Consider the following 12,355-nt stretch of genomic DNA (forward strand, 5'->3'; position numbering starts at 1 on the left):
GTTAAGTAACATGCAATGCATTAACATTTGTGTTTAACATTTGAAAAAGTATATAAACACTGAAAAGATTCAAGCCACTATTCCTAGTGCTATCTTATTTTTAAAGGGCAAATCTTAAGAAAAAGTATTATTTGAAGTTTAAAAACAGTCTCCATCTTTTTTTACCAGCACATACTTTCTTCAAAAGGAAAATGTATAAAAGTAATCTTACAATATAAACACTATAAACAACTTTCTTGAGATATCTTCTGGACACAGAATTTCTGTAGACTTAAGCATAATAATTCTAGAATAATTATGTAAAAGTATGTACATTCATTCAAATGTCCTAAACCCTGAAGAAACCCAAGTAAGCTCTACAAAAGTTGCTTGTCAGTCTTATCCGGTTAAGAACGTACAGCTTTGCTACTCTTGCTGTATTTCAACATAATCAACAGCAGTTTTATTTGTTTTTGTGTAGGAAGTTCCCAAACTTTTGCATAAATCCCCTCAGTTTATTTTCATTAGGCTGCAGTGGATGATAAGCAGTTGAGTTGTAGCTGACCAGGTGATTACTCCTGCCATAGTTATTTCCTAAGGTCTTGCTTTTGATATCTGGAAGATGTGAACTATTTGGTAAATTTCCTACAAGTTGACTAGGATTTTCCATCTTACAGAATGGCTCAAAGCGACTATAAACACGCCTTTCACTCAAACGAGATCTTAGCTCCTCTTGATGTTTTGAGCTTGCCAGTTGTGGTGGTGTCATTGAACTTGCTCTTTGTAGAGCACAAACAGCAGGACTTTCAGGGGTAGTATTTGTGGTAGTTTCCTTTACATCTTGATATTGAATCTGTTCTGTATTAAATCTTGGGGTAGATGCATCTCCTGCAGTTTCTATGAACTTACTTTCAAGGGGGCACAAGACAGGACACTTTTTATTGCTTTCATCAGATGGAGGTTTTTGAGGCTTTGGTGATTTAGGAGACTTTGGAGACTTTGATGGGCTTGCAGCAACATCTTCTTTACTTCTGTTCAAGCTACCTTGGGAATTTGATGTGTTTCTCTTTCTTCTTGGGGAAGAATCTGTCTTATTTTCAGAGATCTTTGGTTTTTGATTCTCTTCTTCAGAAACCAAAGTGTCAGAACTACTACACATTCTATAAAAGGCAGGACCTTTGTTTTTTGACAAGATTTCCTTCTTGTCTGGTGTGAGATTAAGAAGTGACCGCAGTTTCTGAGATCCTTTCTTTAGAAAACTTGGGGAGTTCTTACTTTCTTTCTTTGATGTGCAATCCCTACTAGACTCCTCTTTGCTCGCTTCAGCAAGAACAGCCATAGAGATTGCCTTGGTAGCAGTTGGGCTCTTCAGCTCTCCTTTGAGGTTCTTTTCCTCCTGTGGCAAATGGTTGGTCACACTATGCAAACTTTTAGAGCTCTTCAGAGTGTCTTCTGGAAGTTTTGGACTAACTGGCTGCTTAAGCCTATGCCTGTTCAATGTGCTGTAAACATAACTGGATGCATGCTTGTCTGCACCAGGGTCTAATATGGACTTTGAATTAAACATGGGAAAGCTTCTCCTTTTAAGTATATTTTCATTTTGAACGTTCTTCAGATTTTCTGCATGTTTGTCGGCACAGAGGGTTGCGTATAAGTAGATAGGTGGGTCCCCTGCTGCATGTGAATTTACCATAGGTTTTCTGTTGTCTGCAGTATGAATTCTGTGGTTTTTTGGTGCCTCTGATTTAAGTTGGACATTTGTGCTAAGCTCTTCTAAAGTATTGTCTGTTCCATTTTCCACACTTGGTGCATGATTTGATGTCCCTTTGGGTGTTGCACTTCCCTCTGACCCAATTATAGTTGAATTTGAAGAACTTGCACAGCTGCTTACCTCCTGCTGTTCGGGTAAAGTTGGCTGAAACACCAATGACGATCGTAAGCGAGAATGAGAGTACAGGGCATGAGCTTTAATATTTTCAGCTGTGTCATAGCTATCATATCTGTCACCCAAGGCTGACCCATTAGACTCCACTGGATAGTCAGATTGGTCATTTAAGTATGACTTAATTCGCCAGTTACGTAGGAATGATTTCGTTGTGTGTTCTAGGGTCGGCATCCTTTGCTGTAGATGGCGGATTTGATGATCTGTCCCATTAAAAGACCTCCTCACAATTGAATTTCTTTCTGCAAGATTTACCTTTGGTCGTGAAAACTGATCAGCGAAACTTTGTTGGGGTGGATTGCAGTTATTTGCATATCCTCCTCGTAACGAAGACACAATACTAAGGCTATCAGATGGCATTTTCCAAGTATTCAGTGGATTATTGGCTCTATTAATAGCCCTGTTGAGCAATAGGTAAGGTGTCCTTTCTGGCTTCTCCCCAGCATAACTATGCCTCTTCCAATGCTCATTTTTTTCACTAGGTTGATACTGCTGGATTGGATTTTGCATATTAAAACCTGGATGAAATGGTTGCTTATTATAGGCTTGATTTCTCAATCCAAATTTATCTATTTCATTCACTGCATATCTTCCTCGAGTTTTCAAATACACAGGATCTAAATTGTGAAGCTTGTCTTGCCTGCCAAAAAGGTTTCTTTGGCTAGAAACTGAAGCTAAGGAAGACACTGAGTGTTGGTACGTGTCATTATCCCAGAGTGTCCTGCGACTGTTAACCCGCACTAATTCTGGGGCAAATGAACTAGGAACAGAAGAACGAGCATACAGTGTCCTGAATTCTTCATCAAAGGATTCAACCAGCTGTCCTGTGATAACTTGAACCATACTGAGGTTGGTTTTTTCAAAAGACCACATAAAGCTGTAAGAAGAACAAATGACCATTAGAAACAGTTCTTTTGAACTAATGTATTTCACTGGACCTTCTTGATGGGAAAAAAAAAAAAAAAAAAAAAGTTTTCACACACACTTGGATTTGGCACAAATACTTTCTTAATTAATAAATTATGGCATGATTCATGTCATTTGGATTTGAAAGGTCTAATCTAGTACAATTTGAACTCAGTGGCAGACTTCCTCTGCTTTCAGGGGGAGCAAGACTGGGTCTATAACTACTTAATTGCTCTTATAAACAGGGGATATTGGAAAAAGGTATTCACAAGTGCGCAACATCAAATACCTAATGGTGCAAAATTACCTCTACAAAGACTAAGCCAGAATTAACTAGACCCACTCCTAAATCAGAGACAATGCGTGGTTAAGTTGTGAAAAAAGTATGTATGAAACAATACACAGAACTGTTTCCACAGGTATGAATAAACTTCAATCTAAACACATTCTCAAAAAGATGCACCTCAAAACTGTTAAACAGTTTACGTTTTCTACCATGCACACCAGCTTGGATATTAATTTTTCTATTAACTGCAGTGTACTGTATCCTGATAAAGGAAGTTTTCCTCTTTTCTACCATACTTATAAAGGCTGAACACATGCTCAAAGATAAGTAGCTATAACTACTTTATAGCTACAAAATGAGATAAAATACATTAAGAAGTACATTCAGAATGTTTCAAAAATCCTGATATCATGGTGTTGAAACCATGTAATTTGTAGATTACACCAAACAAAAAAATCTGTCCTATGACCCTTATTTCATGTGAAGAAAAGTAAGTGAAAAAATGAAATGAAATCAATGAACTTGAACTTTGCATTTGTCTTCTGTATGTGATGAAGGTTTGTTGTAGTCACATAAATAATTTGCTGATTTCATTGTATTTGTTTTGCCTTTTTTTTTTTTTTTTTAGGAAATAATACTGTGCTGAAATTAAATTAAAACATAACACATTTTTTTTCCTGTTTCTTTCTTTTTCCTGTTATAACTCACTAGATTCTTTTTCAAAGCAAGTTTAATTTCTACAGAAGTTCATGATTCCAGCTTCTGTGCTAGATCTTAAAGCAGTGTTATTTTTCAAAATGAAATGAGAAAAACTATCACATTCTCACAGACTTTAACACTGTGTGTAGATGTCAAAGCAGGCAGACTCTCTGGACTCTCTTACACTGACTCATTTATGAACTTGTCACTTACCTCACTACCATTTATACCCATCAATCTGAATTTGGGGCTGCTCAGTTCTCAGAGGAGATAAAGAGACAGATTTTCAAAAGCTTAAAGTAGTTGAAATCTACAATAATCAGCAGCTGTGGATCTGGCACCCAAGCATTAGGCTGGCAGAAATTAATTCAGTAGACCAAGAGAGAGAAGCATACCATGAAAAGAACACATATATTTAATAATGTGTGAGATAAAACTGCCCCTGCTTTAACCTATTTTTTCCAGCTCTGCAAAGATGTAAGTTCTTCTGACCTATGCTTTGTGCAAATACACTGGAAATAAAATGGAAAATAAATAAAATAAAATAAAATAAAATAAAATAAAATAAAATAAAATAAAATAAAATAAAGCTTAACCAAATATAGACTATTTTTGACAATTCTGAATTTGACCATGCAGAATGCTATAAAGCTAGTCTACAGTTTTAGCTTTAGAAGATTACTACAAGGATAAACCATCCAAGAGAGCTTATGAAATACTTTGGTAGCCTTTTTTGGAGTTACTTTTAAACAAGAATAGTTCTATATTAAACAAATTGGTATTTTTATCTCTTTTCTCCAAAACTTTGCCTAAATCAAAAGCTATATACTTTATTTCTTACTTATGAAAAATTACGAGGGGACCTCAAAATTTGGCAACATGTTATGTTATCTATCATTAAGTATCTATGACAACTTGATAGATTACTGGAAAGATAAATCAAATTTGCCCATGGAGTTTCCTGGAATAATTTTCAGAAATAGAAAAAATATATTTTGCAATAGGCAAAATTCTGAGATCACATGTTTTCTATGGGCACCTCAGTGACTGATCTTACCTGTAAGAACCGTATATGACTTTCTTACAGTCAACCAGAAGAAATTTTTGTTCCATTTTTCCATGGAATTTTGCTCCTGTTTTAGAATAGTAATCTTGTCCTTTTACTGTCCGCACCCTCATGTTCTGAAAAAGATAATTGAAATACTTTAATTGGTACACTATATTCTACATTTAGCATCCAGGGCTTTAAATGTCAGAGGTACAGTAGGAATTACATTATTGCATACCAGTAAATTCTGCAGGACAATAAATTCTAATCAAACCTGTCCCCTGGGGACCCAATATGGCAAGTTATTGCTTTGTCTTCAAGAATGATGAAATTTCCTAGGCCTTGGAAAAATGAATTTCCCCTTTTCCATACCCATCACTCTCAGAAATGAGGCTCTGGCACAAGAGGACTTTGACAAGAGAAAGAGATTTAATAGTGAAAAAAATCTTTTTAGCATCTTATATACTATATATGATTTCCGAGCAACTCAGCGAGTCAGAAATAACATCTAAAGCACCAGTATCACTTCTTTTAATTGAATAAGAGTAGTGTATCTACAAACATAGATATTTCACTCTGAGATGGTCTATCAAAAGATATCACCTGGCCCCAGAATGCCTTGCAGTTCCATCACCACAAAGATTTCTCAATTGGCTTTCCAGCATGGGATCAATTACATTTCTAAATCTGGAGATGCTATCACAGCATGTATAGCTAGTACAATCCCTACAAAGCAGTTAGGCTTGAATTCCAAACTCTATCCATAAGCTTTCTGTTTTACTCATGCAAACTCAGTAAATTCTACTGAGGAAATTTGCCATGATGGAACCCAAAAATGTGGTTAGTTTTTCTCCCAAACTGTTAATGAAGTTGCCTCAGCTGAGCCAGTATCTTTTCTGCACATGCAGTTCTGAATGACTTAAGTTATCTTTTTTTGCTTTAGTGTCCCTTGTTTTTTTTTTAAGCTCTTAGCAAAAGAACAATTCAAAACAAGTGTAAACAAACCTTTTGTACTGTACTAATAATAAATTTCAAAAATTTCTTATATGAATACAGAAAAAAAATATAATAGCATTCATCATAAATTGTTACAGAAAGGTGTTTATTTATAACAAAAAGAAAATTTATGTTCAACGCAAACCAACCTACACCATCTACCTCCTGTAACTGTTGGATACAAAATGCTTCACAAGACATAAAAAGAGCTTGGAATACATCTGTGAATGACCACAACATTTACTGTGGTTTCTAGCCTTGAAATATGTGTTCTAGTGATGTTAATTTGTGGTAATTTACAAGTATTCCAGTTGGAGTGAAGTGTGTAATTTAGCATTGGCAGTAAGAAAACAGAATCTATATGATTGTTGCCTAAACTGTATATACAGAAATAGTGGAATATAAGACTTCTGAATACAGAAATAACTCGTTTCTTGTGACTATTCATTAACTGCCAAGGTTCATATCTGCCCCAAATTCTGCTGCTACAAGGAAAGGCTGAAAATCACAGCAAGTGTGCTCTGTAAAGTCCAGGTACAGGAAATGGATTAGATCTGTTTATGAAGTAGAATGGATCAGACTGTACAGCATAAACTCAGATTGCAGGAGTTATAACTGGTAGTCTCTACTACAGTCCACTGAACTCTCTCCAAACAGAAAATTCCAAAAATTAGGACAAAATCCGTATGAAATGATAAATATTTCCAAGTAACACATCCTTTCTAAAACCCTATATATTTTATTGTTTGTGGCTTATTTTTTTTTTTTTTTTATCTAAAGACATATAATTCAAAGAAGCAAAACTTGCACATAAGAACTGCTGAGTTGGCAAGGTATAGTTTGACTCAAGCTGTTCAAGTTCTTTAAATTTGTTAGATGAGTTTTAACATAGCATTTTTTTCAAGCTGTTTGAACAAAAAATACAACTCAGTGAAAATGTACAAAGACAGCATTTAAAAATAATAAAAATTGTGACCTAAATGTCTTAAAAGTGTGCAAGAAACATAAAGTTTATCTCTTAATTTGCTGCATCAAGTTGATTCAATACATAGGCGTTATCTAGTAGTCCTGTAAAGTTTAAAAGTACTTGGGTTCAGTGAAAATATAGATGAATACCTAGATTATTTTCAGAAACAGTTAAAAAAAGAATAACAATAACAACCCATTCTGCATTACTACATTGGAAGCTAATTTTTTGTCTCTTTAACTGCATCTCTAATTGCAATCACCTTTCACTGTCTTGCATTGTGTCCATGTATTGGGTTAACATTGCAAAATTTTGGTAGCAGGGGGCTGCAGGGGTGGCCTCTGTGAGAAGAGTCCAGCAACTGCCCCATGTTAGATAAGGGTCAGTTTCAGCTGGCTCCAAAGGGACCTGCTGCTGGCCAGAGCCAAGATAATAAGCAAAGTTGCTTGTGCCTCTGGGAGAGCAGATTTAAGAAAGGGAAAAACAAACAAACAAACAAACAAACAAACAAAAAACCTGCTGCACAACAGCAACTGGGAGAGTGAGGAGTGAGAAGCAGCCCTGCAGACGCCAAGGTCAGTGCAGATGGAGGGCAGGAGGTGCTCCAGGCACACAGCAGCAGTTCCCCTGAGGCCCGTGGAGAGGCCCCTGGTGGAGCAGGCTGTCCCCCTGCAGCCGATGGGTCCCACATGGAGCAGATCTCCACGCTGCAGCCCGTGGAGGAGCCACCAGTGGAGCAGGTGGATCTTCCTGGAGGAAGCTTCTGCCCATGGAAAGCCCAGACAGGAGCAGGCCCCGGGCCAGAGCTGCAGCCCGTGGAGAGGAGCCCACGAAGGAGCAGGGGGTCTGGGGGGAGCTGCCACCCACATGTGGGGGACCTGTGCTGGAGCAGTTTGCTGCTCGGGGATGGACCCTGTGGTACAGAGCCATGTGGGAGCAGTTCCTGAAGAACTGCTGCCTGTGGGCAGCCCCTGCAGGATCAGTTTGGGAAGGACGGCATCCCGTGGGAGGGACCCCATGGGGAGCAGGGACAGAGAGTGACCATGAAGGAACAGCGGAGACGAAGTGTCAGGGATGGACCACAGCCACCATTGCCCTGTTCCCCTGTGGTGCTTGGGGGGAGGAGGTAGAAGAGGGTAGGTTGGGTGGGAAGTGAGGTGTTTTTAGTTTCCTTTATTTCTCGATGTTCTAGTCTCTTAGTGATAGGTAATAAATTATATCAACCTCATTATGCTGAGTCTGTTTTGCCCATGACAATAATTGTTGAGTGATCTCCCTGTCCTTATCTTAGCCCTTGAGCCCTTTCCATCATATTTTCTTCCCCTTTCCCTTTGAGGATGGGGAGTGAGAGAGCACTTGTGCTGGAGCTAAGCTGTCCAGCAGGGTAAAACCGGCACAGTCCTTCAGGTTCTCACTACTTTGATTTTTAACTTGGAATCTAAAAGAACAAATTCATTTTTCCTGCTTTTCCAGTACTGTTGAACTTTTAACAAGCCAATTCCAGTGCAGAAAACTATTCTTTCCCCACCAGCTACTTTGGCAGAAAGAAGTAGTTAAATAACAAGCTTGTTTTTTTCATAAGTTAAGTAGTGCGTAAATAGTAAATAACTTAAAAAGAAGAAAAAAATTGCCCTATTCTAAAGATTATCACAATAGTAAGTCCTTATTTACTAAAAATTAAGATTGTGAATTACTTATTAATTTTACATTTACTTCAATGATTAAGTATTTAGATCAATTATATCATTTAACTGCATTTGTATGTCTGCTTTATATTTACATTATAATATATTTATGTCATAATTTGATGGTCACTTGAAATTCAGTTTATACATTTTCAAATAACTATAACAGATAACGTTGACCTAATGACATGCCAGCTGAACCCATCAAATCTTACTGAGATAAGGCCTGGTGGGTATTGGACAGAATATCATTTAGGAGTCTGGAATGCTGTAGGCACAGGCAAAGCTAATGGTTTTCAATTTACTGTACTGTATAAAGAAACTTTTCCTTAGGTACTCATAAGTTAAAATATAACTTCAAGTAGGCTCTAAACCCTCAAAAAAAATACAATTCACATTAAATTGCTGGTTTTTTAAAACATCTTAGTTACTGTTTCCTCTGTTATCTTCAGTTTTCCTTCTCTTCTGCAGTATTATTCCTCCTGCAGCATTTCTGTCCTGCTTCCTTAATCCTGCCAAATCTTTCCCCGTCTCAGTATGTCATGCACTTAAAGATGGGAACATGGCATTATGAAGGCATGTGCCAGAGATCACGCTCACTGTTCTCATGTAACACTTCCTCTTCCTCCACAGCTCATCTGGCATTCTTCACTTACTTCAAACCTTCTAATTAGTTGCCAAGGATGCATCCTTTGAATAATCTCCCAAAATGCGTACTATTTTTGAGAACATAAAAGAACAATATGTTCCACTTAAGATTAGTACACACATAATCGCAAGCCCCATTTTGTATGAAATGCTGGGCTTCTCCTTCCTACTTGGTTGTATCCTTGGTTGTATCATGGCTACAGGACTGCCATGCTAACAGCACTAAAAAAAACTGTCACTAATCAATACAGAAATGATCAGTAATCAGCATCACGGTGTATAAAGCAATAATTAATTCACTTATGAATCTTGAGAGAAAATCTTGGGCAGCTGGAACAAAAAAATCCACACATTAAGAAGGAATTGAGAGGAAAGAATTCCTTGAGAGGAAGCTATCCTGAGAGGACACGCAACAGTTTGTGAGATCAACTGTAGCAAGTCAAATGGAAAGTATGTCTGGTCCTGTAAACTGTTTTTGAAAGTGACTGCTAGTGGATATGTATGGGGAGTAATTTAATTGAGGACTTGATATTTTAGCAGGTTTGTGAAGCCAAACATGGGATTTTCTCCCTCCTCCAAGAACTGATTGTAGGACTCAGGGACTGTTTGCATTCCTGATGTTTAAACATCCACTGTCTGAGCTGCAGATTGAGGATGGCCATCAGAGCTATCCAATTAAATGACAGCTAAACGATGAACAGGAAACAAGCTCTAACTTCTCTTTTTATGTGTGACTGTGCAGCTGACTATCTTCCCCGAGATAACCACATAACCACAATTTAAAATGTGGAAGTATAATTCAAGATTAAACATTTATTTTCATCATTAAAAAATCCCCAATGTGATAGATAAGAACAGTGAATACACTGGTCTCAAACATTTCATTTCAGCTCTTTTTATTTGTAAAGTCTGTTTTTATCAGCATTCAGTTACTCACCCTGTACTTGCTGTCAAGAAGTACATAAAGAAGAGAATGAATGTCCATCTAATACTTAGCCTAGCAACTTTAAAGAAAAATAAGTCGCATTTCTCATATTGTTCATTATTACTAGTATTATCTGTTATCCTAGGCCTCTGTTCTCACTACAAGATAGTAGTTGCTGTGCAAAGGCAAAGCAGCTTTCCAGCTACGTTCTGTCACTACTTCCAAGCAGGTTCAATGACTACTGTGCATTTAAGCATGTGTATTTGGGAGTAGACTTCACAAAAGGAAAGTAAAATCAATTCTTTACTGGTACTATTTTCTCATATTTCCCATTAACTATAAATACTGAGAAGACTATCAGGGGGTAAACAGTTCCTGCCAAATTGCTTTCAATATACCCTGTAGCAAGATGACTCTTCATAATTTCCAGAGAAGTAAAAATAAGTTTCTGCAGAGTACGGAGCCTCTACCACATGCCACAACTCATATCAAATAAAACACTAAGATGTGTTATCAGCCAGGGAACTTGGTTTTCTTCTTGGGTATTAAACAGCATTTTCTACATTGGTTCACTGTTTGTAATCAAAAATGAAGTTATAGCTTAAGCATTCTGGTGATACTGGGGATTGCCGTCTCAGTGCTGTGTTTTGCAGTGCAAATCTATCTCACTGTTTGCTGCAGCATCTGTCAGCAGCAGAAAAAAAAATCTCTAGAAAAAAATTAGCAATTATTTTTTTGAAAAAGTACCTGAAAAAAGTCATAATCTGTACTGACTCTTCATCTTTCAATGAAAAGGAGTTACTCACCAAACAGCAAGTCTGACTGGTGACAAAGTTAATAAATAGAAGTTTAGATAGAGAAAAGAAAGAAAGAGAAATACATTAGCTAATAGGGGAAATGTAGGACAGTCAGTAAACAGATAAATTAAATTGAAAATGGGGAAAGAGAAATGGGAGAGTACAGGAAAGGAATTACGTATTTGAGTTGAGTTCCACTGATGATGTTAAGGTGAACTTTAAGTAAAAACCAACCCATGAGAAGAAATGTTGTAAAAGATACTGGAAAAGCTCCTAGTAAATTCAAGTTGTCATATTCTTCCGTATAGAATTCACATCATAGTCACATAATACATAGTCTATCAATACCTTCAGTATATACTCTTTCAAAAAAAGATGGAAACATGCCCTGGTATGGATTTGCACTACATATGAGACATTTAATGTACATTTATTTACAAATAAATCCTCTTTTTTCCATATAGAAGACCACTGAATTGTAAATCTGAATTCGAAAATACAGTCTCTCTCATTACAGCATTTAATTTTTTACTGATTCAAAGGAAGAGATAAAGAGCCAGTGAGTATACTGACTAAGTCATAAAGACTTGAGAGTAACTCCTCCTCTTGAGTGCACAGGATGAAGAATGTCTGCCATACTCAAGACTGAACCAAATCATGCCAGAGAATAACAAGGCCAGTGCTGCTGTTGCTACATTTTGAGGAAGAAGAAATATATCCTTACATCTGTCCTCTTCTTGCTTTCACTGAAGAGGAGAGGAGGGCCAAAAGCACAAAAAGGCAATGAAGCACCAAGGCAATGAAAAAAAAAGAGACAGAAACCTTGCCAAAGTATTGACTGCTCTTTCACAGTCACCAGTGGCTTCCCTTCATCCTGAAGAAAGACACAGGATAATTACTGTGGGAGTAGGAAGCTTTTATTCTTAGAGGAACAGTCACTGGGAGTAGCACCTGGATGAGGAGCCTGAAGAGCTTTACCACAAGCTGAACAGGAAACCCTGCACACAACAGGATTACTGTTTAGATCTTTGGCATATATTTTTCATTTTCTGATAAACCTTGAAGCATTCCAAGCAAACCTTTCAGTGTAAAAATGTTTCTCCCATTGTTACAGAACAGAAACACATAAAGAATAACGTCACTAAAGAGGCCAAATCTGAACTCTCCAACCCATACCAAATCCATACCAAATCCACTGTAATGTATGTACGCAAGTTCTTTCAACCACAGTGTAAATGCCTGTAGGTCTATAAAACAACAGTAAAATGAAAACCTCCAAATCACTCCCAAAAGTTAGAAACAGCTATAGATACATATTGCACAGAATCAGTTTGAAAATGCATATTACCACATTTTTCAAGATAGAGCTTGAAAAAAATACTCCTAATTTCTTTTACATTGGCAGGATAAAACTCATGTCATTAAAAAGAAATGTACTCTGTTTTTATCAGCATTTATGGCAAAGTTAACCCAAGTT

At 37.1% G+C, this 12,355-nt stretch overlaps 1 protein-coding gene across 1 annotated transcript in view; it reads right to left on the minus strand.

The window, feature by feature from the left end:
* Positions 1-442: 442 nt before the first annotated feature.
* FAM83B (family with sequence similarity 83 member B) overlaps positions 443-12,355 on the minus strand; it is a 44,656-nt gene continuing 32,743 nt past the window's right edge. Inside the window, exons 3-4 of the mRNA XM_032185819.1 lie at positions 4,870-4,994; positions 443-2,798 (exon numbers count right to left, since the gene is read on the minus strand). Of these exons, the coding sequence (XP_032041710.1) occupies positions 443-2,798; positions 4,870-4,994 (2,481 nt within the window). The remainder of the gene's footprint in view (positions 2,799-4,869; positions 4,995-12,355) is intronic.

This window comes from Aythya fuligula, chromosome 3 (genome assembly GCF_009819795.1).
Source record: "Aythya fuligula isolate bAytFul2 chromosome 3, bAytFul2.pri, whole genome shotgun sequence".
NCBI classification, from domain to species: Eukaryota; Metazoa; Chordata; class Aves; order Anseriformes; family Anatidae; genus Aythya; species Aythya fuligula.